We start from the raw sequence: 16,952 nt of genomic DNA on the forward strand, positions 1-16,952 counted from the left end.
AATAGTCTAAAGCATGATAATGGCCCAGGTGCGACTTTGTGAGAGTGGAGTGGCTAAAAGTAACGCTGTCCTTAAAGTAGGCTTTTCATTGAAACTCTCACCGATATCCTGGTTTAAAAGCAAGCGCATGTTTATTTTAAAGAATATTACGTAGTTTCAGCCCGTGAAAAAAAACGCGAGAAACTGTCAAGCCCTTGGAGAATGACTGAAAGTGGGCGAGTTGGTTAGGGCTCATACAGTCGAACCCGGGTATATCGACCTCGCCAAAAAACGTTTATTAGTTCGATATAGGCATAATTCGATATAGCCCGCTATAGGATTTTTGACACAAAGGCACATAACACTAAGAAAAGTACTTTATTATTATGGTCTTACTTGCGTGCCCTACTTTGGAACAATATAGTCCTGGATTTTCTTGTGTCAACGACTTCACTGCCTGCGACAGCACGCACGCCTCCACGTTGTCCATGAGTCGGAGCAGCTGAGGCCGCAACCTTCCACATTCATGCAATAGCGCCGGACCAACGCAAGTGCACTAATCACTTCGGAGATGTAGGCATGGGCCATCGTCAATTTTCTTATTGCTGTCATTTTTGCTCGTGGTCGGCACACGTCTGCAACGTAGTCCTTCTTTGTAGCTCACCCATGATGGCGACATCATCGTCCGCACTGACGAACTCGTCGAATGTCGATCCGTTCGATCTCCCGGGAACTCTGCCAGCTCGCTCCAAACTTCGGCGGAAACACCTGCGGTGTCTTCAGTGCTGTCATCGGAATTTGGGGTGTCATCACCAGGCATGCGGAAGCCGGCATGCCTAAAGCAGTTCTGGATCGTCTCCTTCGTGACATCTGCCGACGATCTACTCAACATAGAAAGAGCTCCGAGCAAGCCATCTTTAAGCTCCTGCCGACACGAAGGTTCTGCAGCAGCCTCTCCACCAGGCACTTCCGATAGCCCAGCTTTCAGTGCGCGTATAACGCCTTGATCCAGTGGTTGCAGCACAGACTTAGTGTTTTGGGGGCAAAAAACGCAGCTCGATGTTGCTGAAGGTCGTACTGCAGTGGTGCATGAACAATTGTCCCCGAGCAGGCACACCTTGCGATTTTTGCCTACCAATCATCATTCCACGACGATAGCCACCTGCCGAAAAGCTCCCCGGTCATCCACGCTTTTGAGTTTGCTCGGTAGGTAACTGGAAGTGACAGCGCATTTCAAAAACACCGCGGTGCCGTGCTTTTCCCCATAACCAGAGGTCGAAGCTTTTTCGATCCGTCTAAATTTAGCTGCCAACAGCACGACACACGAGCTTGTTTGCCTTGCCGCCGCAAGTCTTGTCGCCACGACATGCAAGTGTCTTGTTTGGCAACATTTGCCAAATAGAGCGGTTTCATCCGCATTGAAGATATCTTGTCTTGATATCTTGCTGCGATATCTCGCCAGTTTTCCTCGAGCCATTTTGTCTACACTGTCCAGGTCCGCCGCTCTACTTTCACCTGTAACAGCTTTGCAACGATGTCGTGCCGTTCTTTGAACCGTTGGAGCCAGCCTGAACCGCCTTGGAAATCGTTCCTGCCAAGCAGGAAGCAAGTCCTTGGCTTTCTGCTCGATCATAGGCCGACACTGGGATGTTTTCGCGCCGAACGTCCACAAACCATTTGTAAACGGCCGCTTCAACATCTTCTACACAGCATGCACACATGTCAGGCCGCCACGGGCACCTGGCCTTTTGTCCGACTTGGCCCTGATGTCTGCCTTGTTCTTCAGGATAGTACTCATATTGCTCCTTGGAATTTTGTACGCGGTGGCAACGTCGGAACTTCTTTTCATCGCGCTCGACCCGATTATGATTTTCGAGTTTCGCGGCGAACGGCAAATTCTGCCCTCTTTGCACTAGCCATGACGACAGCGCGCCAATAAAGTTCACAGAGCACCAACAGGCAACACCACCAGCACGGACCACGCTGAATGATACTCGAGGAAAACAGGCAGCAGCAGGCACACAACATAAAGAAAGAAAAAATGGCGCTCACTTCTACCGCCTCCGCGCCTCGGAGAAGCACGACGGCCTCTGATTGGCTGTAAGCGCTGCGAGCGGCCAGGATCATTCTTTCAGGGGGGGTTCGCCCGTGCACAACCGGGTCTAAACCACTTTTTCTAGGGTGGCGCCGGCAGTTTTCCCCGCCACCGCAAAGGAAAGCCAACTTGCTGGGGCACTTTTGATACACATGGAGTTTGATATATCGGTTGTCGTTGCTATTTCGTTCGATGTAAAAGTAACTTTTGCTATATATCTCAATGTAAATTTACCGTGTTGAAATTGTTCGATATAGTCGGGCTCGTCTGTAGTGAAGTGTATGGGCAGCTCTAGAACGAATACAAGGACGGAAAAAACAGGACGTGCGCTGTCTCACAACTAAAATGTTATTGTAAAAAACGCACTTATATACCCAGCTCCTCCAAATCATTGAATCAAAAGTGCCACCTGAACCACGTCAGAGCGATATCGGCAGGAGACAGCTTCGTGGAAATCATACACAGCATAAAAAACATAGTCGATAAAAACAGTACGAGTAGCACTAACTATGCACGTGTGCCTGAGATATCTAATTCCTTAGATGAAAGGTCTATGCATGCTTGACTGATGCATTTCTCTTTTAATCTGCATCAATCAAGCAACCATAGACCTTTCATCTACAGAATTAGATTATCTAAGGCACACGTGCATAGTATAGTGCTACTTCGTACTGTTTTTTACCACTGTATGTTTTTTATGCTGTGTATGATTTTCCATGAGGCTGTCTTCCTGCTCATATTGCCACGCCCACTTCTTGTCTTGTTTTGATGTATTCGGGTTTGACCGGCAGGGACGGTTATCAACGCTCGACGCTGTCCGCGAAGCATTGTTCGAGAAGCTTCACGTCTATAGTAGATCGTTCTGTTAAGATTGCGCCCCGCACGCGAACGTTCCAGCTTTGTCTAGAGATAACGCCGCCACCAGCGATATTGCTGGAAAGTTCGATACCGCCTGTATAAAAGCCGACGCGATTGACCGCTTGTCAGTTGATCGACGGACGACGCCCTGTTCGCCGCTATATTTGTACAGCGTGTATTGCTGTAGTTATAGTTCTCATTTTCCGGCCACAAGTTCGGCCAAATAAACAGTTTCATCCTGCAAACGCCGACTGCTGTCTTCATCGACGTCACGACCACGTGACATCTGGTGGAGGTGCTGCTTCGCTCATGTTCCGGTCGCCCCCGTCAGGCCGTGAACCCAGTCCGGGCCGCAACGAAGACATCGACGCCTACCCCGAACAGCGAGCAAGCCGCAGGACACAAGGACTACCTCCAGAATACCAGCCTTTACCCGACAAGACCAGGAAGACCCCGACCATGACCAACACAACAGCGACAATGACAGCAACCATGCCGCTTGCACCCGTGCTGCTACAGCGCCCAAGGAACCACCGACCTTTCACGGATCATCTGCTGAAGACCCGGAAAGTTGGCTGGAGAAGTACGACCGCGTCGCCATTTTTAACGAATGGACCGATGAACAAGTTAAGACACGTCTACTTCGCCTTGGAGGACTCTGCCCGAACTTGGTTCGAGAACCAAGAGCGAAGCCTCACGACGTGGGACATTTTTCGCACAAGATTCCTTGCCACATTCACGAGTGTCGTCCGCAAGGAGAGGGCCGAAGCTCTGCTGGAAACCCGTGTGCAGCTTCCAAACGAGAACGTGGTGCTGTACGCGGAAGAGATGAGCAGACTGTTCCGACACGCCGACCCAGCCATGCCCGAGGACAAGAAAGTCCGCTTGCTCATGCGAAGGGGTAAAGCAAGAGCTCTTCGCTGGGCTAATGCGGAACCCACCGTCGACAGTCCAAGAGTTCGTCTCAGAGGCGACGACGATTGAGAAGACGTTGGAAATGCGCAACCGGCAGTATAATCGCCGATCGATTCAAGACAACCCAGTTGTTCATGCTGTCGGCTCCGACGACCTGCGCGAAACGATCCGAGCGATCGTGCGGGAAGAACTACGCAAGCTCTTACCCTCACCACAGCCTGAAGTTGCGTCGATCGCTGACATCGTCCGAGAGGAAATCCAGCAGTCTCTGGGCACCCCCGAGTCAGAGCGCAGCCACAGCTGCAAGCAGTGACCTATGCTGCTGCAGCCCGACGCAACGGCCCCCCTCCTCGCCCAAGTCAAGACGCCGCGCCGCCTCAACAGTTCCGCCGCCAGGCACCACCGCCGCCGCCACCGACGTCACACCGCCCGCCAGCCGGCCAACGATACACGCCGAGGAAGACCGACGTTTGGCGCGCCCCCGACCACCGCCCACTCTGTTACCATTGCGGAGAAGCTGGCCACACTTACCGCCGCTGCCAGTACCGACAGATGGGACTGCGTGGATTCGCCATCGACGCGCCGCGTCCACAGCGAGGGGAAAGACCACGTGACATCGCCGACTACCTCGCGGGAACGCAATGGACGCCCCGACAACCTTCCCGTTCGCCGTCGCCAGGCCGCTACGTCTCTCCCCAACGCCGACCATACACTGGCCCAACTCGGGGCCGGTCACCTAGCCCGTATCCGGAAAACTAAGGGCAGCAACCGATGGAGGTGCGGTTGCTGTACGACGAAATACCGAAGATCCTCCGCCGCCGACGACAACGCCGCAACGACATCTAAAGAACACGCCGCAAGCCGAACGAAGCCCTGACGTCGAAACTTCACGTCCCGAAGAAGACCTGACGACACAACGACGAAGCAGCGGGACAAACCGACGTAGCCGTGATCCGACGCCGCGACCAAATCGAAACGGTAGGCGACGAACGAGTGACCTCGACGTTCTCATCGACGGCCACAACGTCACCGCTCTCGTCGATACTGGAGCCGACTATTCCGTCATCAGTGGACCGTTCGCGACGAAGCTGAAGAAAGTCAAGACCGCCTGGGAAGGCCCCGAAATCCGCACAGCGGGAGGTCACCTAGTAACGCCGGCAGGAATCTGCACAGCGAGGGTCTCCATCAACAACCGGATTTATCCCGCAAGCTTTGTAGTCCTTCAGCATTGCTCCCGAGATGTCATCCTTGGTATGGACTTCTTAGGCCTTCATGGTGCAGTCATCGACCTCAGATCGAAGTCGATAACACTATCTACAGAAAAAGCATTACCGCGGTACACGCCGCCAGGGAAGCATGCCTTGAATGTGCTGGAAGACCAAGTCACCATTCCCCCTCGCTCCAGCGTCATCATTTCCGTCGGCTCTCAGAAAGTAGCAGACCTGGAAGGCGTCATTGAAGGCGACCAGCACCAGTTGATTAACCGCGAGATTTGCGTCGCAAGAGGAATAGCAGAGTTGCGGGGAGGCAAAGCAACAGTGATGCTCACAAATTTTAGCAACGAGTATAAGCACGTAAACAAAGGCACGACAGTCGCCTACATCGAAGAAATCACGGCTACGTCGATGGCTTTCGCCATCGCCGATTCTTCCGAGCCAACACCGACGAACCAAGCTTCTCAACCAGTTTTCGACGTTAATCCTAGCCTTCCGAAGCATAAACAAGAACAGCTCAAAACCCTGCTCTTGAAATACAGGGACTGCTTTTCGTCATCGTCAAGAATCCGCCAGACCCCAGTCGCAAAACATCGCATCATAACAGAGGAAAATGCCAGGCCACTCCGGCAGAGCCCGTACAGAGTTTCAACGCGAGAACGCGAATCCATAAAGAAACAAGTCGACGAAATGCTACGCGACGACATCATCCAGCCGTCGAAGAGTCCATGGGCGTCACCCGTGGTGTTAGTGAAGAAGAAAGACGGAACCCTACGCTTCTGCGTCGATTATCGCCGCCTGAACAAAATCACGAAGAAGGACGTCTACCCTCTCCCACGGATAGACGACACCCTGGATCGACTCTACAACGCGAGGTACTTTTCGTCGATGGACCTCAAGACCGGCTATTGGCAAATCGAAGTCGACGAGAGAGACCGAGAGAAGACTGCCTTTATAACACCAGACGGCCTCTTCGAGTTCAAGGTTATGCCCTTTGGTCTTTGCTCGGCACCTGCGACGTTCCAGCGCGTTATGGACACCGTGCTGGCTGGACTGAAGTGGCAGACTTGCCTTGTGTACTTGGACGACGTCATTGTGTTTGCCTCAAGCTTCGACGAACACCTCCGGCGCCTTGACACTGTACTACAAGCAATCAAGACTTCTGGCCTCACCTTGAAGCCTGAAAAGTGCCGCTTTGCATACGAGGAGCTGCTGTTTTTGGGTCACGTGATCAGCAAGGGTGGTGTTCGCCCAGACCCGCGGAAAACAGCTGCCATCGCTGCCTTCCCGCCCCCCACCGACACGAAAGCCGTGCGCCGTTTTCTCGGCTTGTGCGCCTACTACAGGCGCTTTGTCAAGGAATTTTCACGAATCGCCGAACCGCTAACTCACCTCACGAAGACCGACGTGCCATTCAAGTGGGAAACGGCGCAAATCGAAGCATTTGAAGAACTGAAACGACGCCTTCAGATGCCTCCTATACTAGCACATTTCGACGAATACGCCGATACGGAAATCCACACCGACGCAAGCAGCGTAGGACTCGGCGCCGTCCTTGTGCAGAAGACTGACGGGCAGGAAAGGGTCATCAGTTATGCTAGCCGGTCGCTATCAAAGGCAGAAACGAACTATTCCACAACAGAAAAGGAGTGCCTAGCGATCATCTGGGCTGCATCCAAGTTTCGCCCCTACCTCTACGGCAGGCCCTTCAAAGTTGTGAGCGACCACCACGCATTGTGTTGGCTAGCTAACTTGAAGGACCCTTCAGGTCGCCTCGCACGGTGGAGCCTACGACTTCAAGAATTCGACATTACCGTCGTTTACAAGTCCGGAAGGAAACACTCCGACGCTGACTGCCTGTCTCGCGCCCCCGTCGACCCACCGCCGCAGGACGACAAGGAGGACGACTCCTTCTTGGGAATCATAAGTGCCGACGACTTCGCCGAACGACAGCGAACGGATCCAGAACTCAGGGGCCTTGTGGAATACCTCGAGGGCAGGACCACCGTTGTTCCGAAGGTATTCACGCGGGGACTGCCGTCATTTTTCTTGCGCAACGGTGTTCTCCTAAAGAAGAACTTCTCACCGCTTCGAGCCGATAGCCTTCTCGTGGTACCCTCGACATTGCGGCCAGAGGTCCTCCAGGCTCTGCACGACGACCCGACGGCTGGACACCTGGGTGTTTCTCGCACGCTAGCAAGAATACAGGAGAAGTACTACTGGCCGCGCCTTTCCGCCGACGTCACTCGTTACGTGAAGACCTGCCGGGACTGTCAGCGACGCAAGACACCGCCCACTAGGCCAGCCGGACTTCTGCAGCCTATCGAGCCACCTCGACGGCCGTTCCAGCAAATCGGGATGGACTTACTGGGTCCGTTCCCGACGTCCAATACCGGAAACAAATGGATCGTCGTAGCTACAGACTACCTCACCCGCTACGCCGAGACGAGGGCCCTGCCTAGAGGCAGTGCCGCCGAGGTAGCGAAGTTCTTCGTTGAGAACATCGTCCTGCGTCATGGCGCCCCAGAAGTTCTCATCACCGACAGAGGTACGGCGTTTACTGCTGACCTAACTCAGGCAATACTGAGATACAGCCAAACAAGCCACCGCCGGACCACAGCGTACCACCCACAGACAAATGGCCTGACCGAGCGGCTAAACAAGACCATCGCTGACATGTTGGCCATGTATGTGACGTCGAACACAAGACGTGGGATGCCATCCTTCCGTATGTGACCTTCGCATACAACACGGCCGTCCAAGAAACGACGCAGATGACTCCGTACAAGTTGGTCTACGGAAGGAGCCCGGCGACGACGCTCGACGCCATGCTACCCAACGTCACCGACGAAGAAAACCTCGATGCCGCCGCTTACTTACAACGTGCCGAAGAAGCTCGACAGCTCGCCCGCCTGCGCATCAAGACCCAGCAGCACACCGACAGCCGTCGCTACAATCTTCGACGACGCTTCGCGGAATACCAGCCCGGCGACCGTGTTTGGGTCTGGACGCCGATACGCCGACGTGGGCTTAGCGAAAAACTCCTTCGGCGATACTTCGGGCCATACAAGGTTCTTCGACGCCTCGGCGCTCTTGACTACGAGGTGATCCCGGACGGCATTACGAACTCCCAGCGACGCCGCGCACGACCTGAAGTCGTCCATGTCGTGCGCCTTAAGCCGTTTTTTGCGCGTTAGCGAACCTGGGGACTCTATTTTTCTTCCTTTGTTATTGTAATTTATTTTTGTATGCACTTGTTTTTTTCTCTCTTTCTATGTTCTTTCACAAGCATCGGGACGATGCTTTTTCAGAGGGGGGCAATGCCACGCCCACTTCTTGTCTTGTTTTGATGTATTCGGGTTTGACCGGCAGGGACGGTTATCAACGCTCGACGCTGTCCGCGAAGCATTGTTCGAGAAGCTTCACGTCTATAGTAGATCGTTCTGTTAAGATTGCGCCCCGCACGCGAACGTTCCAGCTTTGTCTAGAGATAACGCCGCCACCAGCGATATTGCTGGAAAGTTCGATACCGCCTGTATAAAAGCCGACGCGATTGACCGCTTGTCAGTTGATCGACGGACGACGCCCTGTTCGCCGCTATATTTGTACAGCGTGTATTGCTGTAGTTATAGTTCTCATTTTCCGGCCACAAGTTCGGCCAAATAAACAGTTTCATCCTGCAAACGCCGACTGCTGTCTTCATCGACGTCACGACCACGTGACAATATCGCTCTGATTGGTTCACATGGCACTTTTGATGACAATGATTCGGACGATGCATGGGTATATAAGTGCGTTTTTTACAATAAAATTTTAGTTGTGAGTACAGCAGCACGTCCTGTCTTTTCTCGTCCTTGTATTTGTTCTAGCGCTGCCCCATACACTTCACTGTCAAGCCCTTGCCAACTTCATGTCCAAAACTGAAGGCACGGACTTCTTGTGGAGTTCGGTTGCGTATGCCGCAAACACCGTAAAACTTCTCGACTTTGACCCGCAAGACCCTCAGTGATTGACTTTACATGTGAAAATTTTTTCACGCTGTGCAGTCGCCACTGCTGCACCGCCGAGCATGCAGCTGCACTTTATCCATGTCTCGTTGAAATCACTTTGCGATGCCTTCAGATTCCTGCTACTGAGGTGCCCAATGAGCGCATGTTTTCAACCGCAGGAAACAACATAACATCACGACGAGAGAGCCTGAATACAGGTCACGTGGAACAGCTTGTGTTTCTGCATGACCATCTGTAGTCTTTCGGTAGTAGTCACCTACCGCGTTATGTGCTCGAGGACATGATCAGATTACATTGCTTTGTAGTTTCTTTCAATTTTCAACAAAATATTTTGTATTTGATTCGATATTTAATATTTTTGCGCACTATTCCGCACTATTCGATTCTAATTCGGTTTGTGATAAAATTTCTCTATTCGCACACCCCTACTATTTTAAATAGTCAAATATCATTATAATAAAACGGATTATAACGAAATAATGGAAACAATGAAGTGAAATCTTAATGCCTACCTCGGAGAGTTTGGCAGTTGACAACAGTTAAAATCGGCATGACAACAGTCCAGCTTACCTTGCAACGGCGGGTTCGTCTTAGCAGCAATGGCTGGTAAGGCTGTACCAGTGGCGGGGATGCCATAAGATGCAGCAGGAGAGGCTGGCACTGAGGAGAGCTGCAGTAAAAATAATATTCCAGCAGACACGAGGTTTAAGAAGATATGAAGACTTAAGAAACGAAAAATACGGCAACGAGAAGTTTGGCAAGTTGATATAGGCTCTTGACTTGGCCATTTACATTATGCTAAAATTTCGAGGACAGATCTGTCCACATCCTAAATTCACGAGGACACTCCCAGGGCAACAATAAGTGGGTACGCTAGCTGGGAACAACTATTGGGTACACTGTTGCACCCAACAGTTGGGTACAATAATAGGAACACACATGCACAGAACTCAAGCAGCAGGAAGTCTATTCACTGACCTTGCGGCGAGGAACAGTGACAAGCTAAGACTTCATAAATAGGTTACTCACACTAACACGTAAAGGTGAAAGAAATACTTACACTGGAAAAATACAGACCTCCGTACTGTTACAAAAATGATAGTTAAAAAACAGAACATGCTGTAACAGACCAAAGCCACAGACAACTTGACCAAAACTGTAAAGGTCATCCTGGACGGGTTGTGGTGTTTAAGGCATAACGCAAACCAGCAAGTGTTATCTAGAGCCATGACTAAAAGAATCTGTAGTTATCAAACTGAACAAAAACAAAAATAAAATCAAGGTTGGTTACTTCATTTGCCAATATAATCCCCAATGATCAGCTGCCATTTAAGCTCAACCATTTGAGGGTCAATGACATAAACATATGGCATCCTAAGCAAGCCTCAAATAGTCGAACATGTGTTTATGGTGCTGCCTGTATGCTTGAGAATTGAGAAATAATCCAATTCTTCACTCTTTTTGCCCAGCAAGTGCTGCCACCCTGTGGGGATACAAGGAAGTTTCTCCTACACCACGGACCTTTGTCTTGTGCTCAAAGGTAGTTTAGGCAAGCACATGAACTATCGCTCGCACATCCACGTGTGAGTAGGAATGCTGCGATAAGTTTGGCTTTGTCTCCCAAGAGGTTTGTTTGTTGTGCTCGCAAAAACTGTTGTCATTCTGATTTCTAATCTCCCAAATGGCAGCCATGCTTGGACATTTGTCCCATGCTAGGACAATGCTCGGACATTTATTGGCCACAGGAGGAGGGCACAAGATATACAAACAATGCTTACATTACGAGTGATGCTACAGTGCCTGTGCGTTTTCTTTCTTGAGAATCGAGAAAACTGACTGCATCTCGGTGGCGAAAAGATGACGGGTTACTGGAAGTTTCTCACTTGTTCGGCCTTTATGATGGGCGTACAACCATGGAGTTTTCTTGCGTGCATTCACACACAGTGGAACTCCAATTATATGACTTTGAGGGGACCGCAACACCATCATATAATATGGGCATCAAGGAAAATGCTTACGCCAAGGAAAAGTTATTTTGTACGATGAAGATAGGTGCGTTGCATCCTTTTGCGTGCTCGAGGCCTGTGACTGCGGGTGCCGCAAGCAAAGGGAGGAGATCTTTAGCTGCATGTCGGCCAGGAAAGGTTTGCACAGGCCAAAAACGTGAAAATATCTGGTTCTTGAAGATGAGCTTGTCAACTAACTGAAGCTACTCTGTGTAGATTGAGCATGTCTAGGTAACAGCCCTCGGATGCGAGCAACGCGCATCCAGAAGTGATCTCAAAGCCAGGAAAACCTAGGGTCTATGGCCAACTATTCAAAGTCACCGATTAGCTGGGCTTGAGCACGTTCATTTTACGTGATTTTGTGCCGTGTATATAATGCATATCTTAAGAGTCGCATCGGTTTCACTTGCCATAAGAAGTTCATATTCTGCAGTACTGCTACATGTGAACTCGACTGTATTGGGTACGATGAACATATTTTTGCACCCTACTTGAACTTCATTATTCCACTGTACTGTACATTCTTGCAGCTGGCATCAGATTAAACCAACAGTGCTAGAAATCCAAGTGATTCAACACAGTGGTGCAATTGGCTGAAGCCATTTTGGAGAAGGTTTTTGGAGCAGCCAAAAGCACATTCTGCAGCAGAGAAAAAGGCTTTTGGAACAGCTAAAAGTGCATTTTGGAGCATGAAAAAAAGACTTTTGGAGCGGCCAAAGCGTATTTTAGAGCAGGAAAAAAGGCTTTTGGAGCCGCTAAAGGCTCACCACTGTGTAGAAAAATTGAATTTGTAAGACCAAAAGCAGCTAAATAAGGTGGAAAAGCAGCATTCCATAATATTCCACGCATGTACAGCTGAGAACATAGGTCATCAAACTCACTCAGAGTTGACTCACTTATACTCAGACCAAGCCGTGAGGTCCAGGTAAGTAATATTTTGGTGAGTTCGAGTCCAAGTGAGCCCGGTCAAGAAAATGCAGCCCCCGCGATGAAAGACCGGCTGTAACGCGGCTCAGATAAGCGAGGTAGCGATCGCGCTTCTCAGCAGAGGTGCACCGGCCGGAGAAAAGCTTATGAAGTGGGCTTTTGCCTTTGCAACCAGCAGGCAGACTTGCGAGCTTGGCAGGCTTATGCAGGATAGTTGCCGCTGCTGTTCTCCCAACCGCGAACCTAAACTTGGTTTCACGCGTGCTGCCCTTGGTTCAGCTCGTGAATGCGATATCTTTTGCGCCCAATCTCATGTTGTCTAGGGCCAGCTTCCCGTGACGGCGTGTTAAGCTGCCAAACTGCAGCAAGGCCTAACGAGCACTAACCGCGTAACCACCTCATTGGTAGAGGGCATGGATGTGCGGTTTGGTGCCGAGTCAACGAAAAGCTTGGCAGCGTTACATTCTGAAAAGGGTGGATGGATGAAAACAACTTTATTGGTTCTGAAAGGGGCGACTTGCATCGTCAACAACAACGAGGGTATGAATGTGCAACCCTAAAGTGGTGGTTCGCGGTGGCCACTGCTTTCGGGAAATCGAAAGCATGAGGGAATTCAGCTGCCGTTCCAAAAGGAAGTCCGGCGCACAAGTGAGGAGCTCTGAAAAGTTAGTGAGCGACTTTTGGCTACAGCTCTTTTTTTTTCTGCCTTTGTTTTGTTGGCACTGCGCAGGTCCCCAAACGTTACCTTTCAATATTTGAAAATTAGGTGAAAGAGAATTTACACCCCAGTCTCACCACGACTTCATCTGCTCGTCACATTATGCAGATGTACAGTCTTTGAAAAATGGCACTTTGGTTATAGTACAGATATTTGCTCCTCTGGCTACTTACGTTATAAACAGTCTATGGTGTAATAACTACGTAGTCTGACCAGCACTGCACAAGCGCACATGTTTTCCTTAATCTACATGTGGTTACAGTCACTACAGCGTGGTGTGCGCACATGAGGATAGAAGGATACCCTATATTGCAGATTATAAGTCGACTCCGATTATAAGTCGACCCCCCAACTTGCAACCCCTTCTAGGGGAAAAAAAAGTTGGCTCCGAACACAGCCTCATGCTGTGGCCATAGCTCACCAATAAGTTTTTCAGAAGAGAGAGTGATGCAAAGGAACATTTATTTGCCCGTGAAACATTGCTTACGACTCGTCGTCGCTTGAGAGAAGGACGCAGTCACGGTCATTGCCATCGTGTGAGCCACTGCTGCTGCTCGTCGGCAGAACGGGTGCCAGTGGTCGTGAACCCAATCTTGAACCGCCTCCTCAATGGCAGAATATCGTCCAGACTTCGGTCCGTGAAAGGAACGGCGCGTAGCAGTGCACACGAAGATATTGGTCCTTTGTTTTCTCCATTCCCTCAAGCACTTTTTCGACACATCAAACTTGCGACCTGCTTCAACGTTGCTTTCCGACTCTGCATAGAGGATCGCTTGCCTCTTGAAAGCAGCGCTGTACTGTTGCCGGTGTAGCGGTGGCATCTTGGCATCCGTTTGGCAGTGTCGCAAATCACGCACACCACTGCTCGCAAGCGAAGCGAAATGCAGAAATGCAGGGCGCATCGCAAGGTAAATTCCTCTTTATTTATAGAGCATTGTTTGCCCTTTATCAAAGGTTTGAAATCCTGCTTTCAAGACCGTGTTTCCCAAGCAGTTCGCATTAATGCCGCGTGGCGATGATTTTTAAACGCGCTCCCTAGTTTCGCCTCACGTGGTTTCTCTATAGTTTCGCAATCGTAGTGGCAGATCACAAAAATGTCCGGCTCCGGAAGCGGCGCGCGCGCGTTGGCAGATAGCTGTTGTCGCGACTGCCTCTGCGGCTGATGTTATCGATGCATCGAATAGCAGGAAATCTGAGAACAACGACCTTTCGTCGGACCCCACAGATAAGTAGACTTTACGAATCCGCGTATAGGTAGACTCCGATTATAGGTCGACCCCGAACTTTGAAGGTCATTTTATGAAAAAAACATAGACCTATAATCGGCAATATACAGTAGATGTCGCTTGAAATTTTTGAACGCATGCTTGCGCGTTTTGCCTCGGCCTCATTTTCGAAATATGAAAACACCATGTTTGGTGCAGCTTTGGCGCAGAATAGCGAAAATGTAGCAGGATGTAGTAGGATTTGTCTTTTGGAGCAGTTTGGTGCCATTGGCACACTTATCACATCACTATTCAATAGGGATGTGCAAATACCCGAATATTCGAATATGAATCGAATAGGAGCCCTGCGAATAGTTCGATTCACGAATCGAATATCTACCTATTCGATTTTTTCAAATACCGAAACTTCATAAAACAGTGCGACGACCCGCATTTTGTGACGAATGGGCTTGGTCCCGGTAAACCCCCATAAAAATAATGTATTAAAAGCCTCGGTTATACGACGAAATTTTACGCCGACCCCACGTCATACGACAACTCTTCGACACCAAAACCATCTTTTGCACTCGCGCCCCAAGCTTGAAAGAGAGAGTGAGACAGGTAGAGAACGCCTTCGTAGAATGGAGAATTTATTCTCCTGGCAGTTCATGTTCGTCTGATCACAGACGAACATAGTTCCAAGATCGCTTCTAGATATGCTTTGATCGCGGGAGTATCCCATCGCCGTTACCTAGGAGGCAAGCTCGATCTATATAGAGAAGCCGCAGATAGTCGATAAGCTCATCTTCGAGATCCAGATATTTTCACGCTTTCAGCCTGTAGAAACTTGTCCTGGTCGACATGCAACTGAAGGTCTCCTCCCTTTGTTTGCGGCACTCACAATCACAGGCCTCGAGCAAGCAAAATGGCGCGACGCAACTATCGTGAGCGTGCAAAAAAATTTCCCCTTGACGTGAGCATTTATAGTCACAAATTGCACTTCACAAGGGAACACAAGGGAACAAATACAACGCGCACAGCTCAGTCGCGCACGGAATCATCCTACGCAAACTTGCAATAAAACGGGCTCCGTCGCCATTGTATGATGGCGATGACACTCCATCTGACTCTTCTGATGGGAGGCTGTTGCCAACGCGGTTTCGGTTTCGTTTTTAAGCACAGCCAATTATCGGACTCGTTTTGTAAAGATGTGCATTAGATTCGATTTTTTTTTTTTAAAGTTGAGAATAACGATTCACTCACACCTCCTACAATTAAAGGTTAGGTGTCATTTTCAAAAACAATGTAATCTACCTTTCCTGGTGAAGTGCAGGGTCATTTCGTGAGCTTATTCAGGCAGTCTGTACCCGTTTTGGGGGGGGGGGGGGGGCAAGACTTAGCATCACTGCCCTTATTCTTAGTTTTTCGATTACACGATGGTTTTGCATGGTCCCCTCCAAGTCGTATAATCGGGGTTGCACTTACCTACCTGACGGGAGCGTCTCATAACTACGCAGCACGCATTAAACATCGAGTATGAGTTTGCATCTGACGCGCGCCGCTGATACTACCAACAAAGAAACAAATGCAGTGCCCCCAAAATTTTCGCATGAAAGAAAGTTCTCTCTCGCACGAACATCCGATAGAACGCAGTTGCGATGCCAAGGAGCATTTCTAAACCATTACTGGGTCCAGTACCCACAACTTCTCACTAGCCCGTAGGCATAGGATGAGCCGGTCAGCAAATACATTAGGCTTGATGAGACTCGATCGGGCACCCGTCGCAGCTACGTTTTAACTGCTAGTACGTTTAAAGCGCGTGGTTGTTACGTTGTGCTATATAGTCGCCGCTCGACAATTCGATCCCTCCTACAGCTTCGTGGCACCGCGGCTTGAAGATATTCAAGGAAAGCTGATATTCCTACTCCATTTTTACAATCACATGCTAGTTCCGCAACTTAAAATAGAGCATATATAATAGTACAGAAATCTACACCACTGTGCCTCTCCCTTCCCCCATGTTGCAAGTAAAGCAAACAAATTAAAACCGATGCTCGCCACCGCATCCCAAAAATAAGATTATATTGTATTAAAACTCATAAAAGTCAAGGCCTGTGAAAATAAAATTTTTAATATTTGATATTCCATTCGATATTCGGCATTTTTTTCTTGATTCGATTCGGTATTCGATTCGAAAGCCACTATTCGGTATTCGCACACCCCTACTCTTCAACACCAAAATGAAGCTTGTGGGCCTTTACTTGGCTCGGATACCTTCTAGAAGATGGGCATTAGCACGGTGCCAACAAGCCACACTTGCAGAACCAGCTTGTGAGACCACCACTGCCAAAAAAGTCTACAGCAGAAGCACCATTTATATTCTTTCCATCAACAAGCATGAAAGAAAACTGATTCACACACATTTAGAGAGTGTAACTTCCCCCCTACTACGAACTGAATAATACCAATTGTATTTATGCACGATTACAAAATCCTCTGAGTACAGAAGAACACGCAGGGCCGAAGGAGCACAACTTGCATTTCTCACCTGTGAAGATGAAAGCAGGCCAGCTGCATAGTCTGGTGTCACAGGTGCCGCCGATGTTGTGGGAGTAGTCGGTGCTTCTTTGTCTTTCTTCTGCATCTCTGGTATTTCCTCTGCAAAGAGCAAGAAAAACAAATGAAAGGAAATGTATGTGCCCCAATGTATGTGGTTTGTGCTTGCACCTTCAGATAAAAAACACAATACAGTTGCAACCAACAATCTGCGCTCAACTAGAACCACCTGAAAGAGCCTAAAATACTCAAAATACAGTAGCTGATTTTATATCAAAACAAACCAGAAAGTGCCTATCAGTGCATTGCTGCACGCACAGGTGACCGGCAGGTGACCGACGCATGTGACCGGCAGGTGATACACTGTACTTACTCAAATCTAATGCACACCCTTTTTTCCACTAAAATGAGTTTAGAAACTATTATGCACGAAACTATTATGTCTTTATTGCCCGCTCACTTGCAGTAC

At 49.5% G+C, this 16,952-nt stretch overlaps 1 protein-coding gene across 4 annotated transcripts in view; it reads right to left on the reverse strand.

Moving 5' to 3' along the window:
• Window positions 1-16,952, reverse strand: part of LOC119381666 (negative elongation factor A) — a 90,979-nt gene that overhangs the window by 46,928 nt on the left and 27,099 nt on the right. The window contains exons 7-8 of one of the 4 annotated variants that reach the window (XM_049412439.1): window positions 16,476-16,585; window positions 9,642-9,741 (exon numbers count right to left, since the gene is read on the reverse strand). The exons of 2 other annotated variants lie outside the window; for them this stretch is intronic. In XM_049412439.1, coding sequence (XP_049268396.1) covers window positions 9,642-9,741; window positions 16,476-16,585 — 210 coding nt within the window. The remainder of the gene's footprint in view (window positions 1-9,641; window positions 9,742-16,475; window positions 16,586-16,952) is intronic. One more of the 4 variants, XM_049412440.1, reaches the window with a different exon arrangement.

This window comes from Rhipicephalus sanguineus, chromosome 2 (assembly GCF_013339695.2).
Source record: "Rhipicephalus sanguineus isolate Rsan-2018 chromosome 2, BIME_Rsan_1.4, whole genome shotgun sequence".
In the NCBI taxonomy this organism is placed as follows: domain Eukaryota; kingdom Metazoa; phylum Arthropoda; class Arachnida; order Ixodida; family Ixodidae; genus Rhipicephalus; species Rhipicephalus sanguineus.